At 69.5% G+C, this 292-nt stretch overlaps 1 protein-coding gene across 1 annotated transcript in view; it reads left to right on the top strand.

Moving 5' to 3' along the window:
- PPAPDC1A (phosphatidic acid phosphatase type 2 domain containing 1A) overlaps nt 1-292 on the top strand; it is a 150,673-nt gene that overhangs the window by 4,790 nt on the left and 145,591 nt on the right. Inside the window, exon 4 of the mRNA XM_010859581.1 lies at nt 5-125. Coding sequence (XP_010857883.1) covers nt 5-125 — 121 coding nt within the window. The remainder of the gene's footprint in view (nt 1-4; nt 126-292) is intronic.

Here is a 292-nt window from a genome sequence, read left to right as displayed (position 1 = left end):
CCAGGCTGCGGGAAGCCGCCGAGAGCACCAGCCGCCGCCCGGGAGCCGCTCCGGCCACACCATGCGACGAACTCGGTCCATTTGACGTATCGGGTCCCGAGCCCTAGCCCTTTACGGGGTCTTCCGTCGTAACGTACGGTCGGCGCGGCCGCGGGTCTGGGCGCGAGGACTCGGGGACCCACGGACCGAGCAGACGTCTGGGCACCCCAAGTTTGTTTGCGCCCCGCCGGTGCCTGGATTGGAGGGTCCCTTCCCCGCCCAGGGATGCGTCCTAGGGGACCTAGAAAGACCC

Source organism: Bison bison, unplaced genomic scaffold (assembly GCF_000754665.1).
Source record: "Bison bison bison isolate TAMUID 2011002044 unplaced genomic scaffold, Bison_UMD1.0 scf7180017864456, whole genome shotgun sequence".
Taxonomy (NCBI): Eukaryota; Metazoa; Chordata; class Mammalia; order Artiodactyla; family Bovidae; genus Bison; species Bison bison.
The sequence above is the reverse complement of the archived record's forward strand: the minus strand, read 5'-3'. Positions and strand labels throughout refer to the sequence as shown.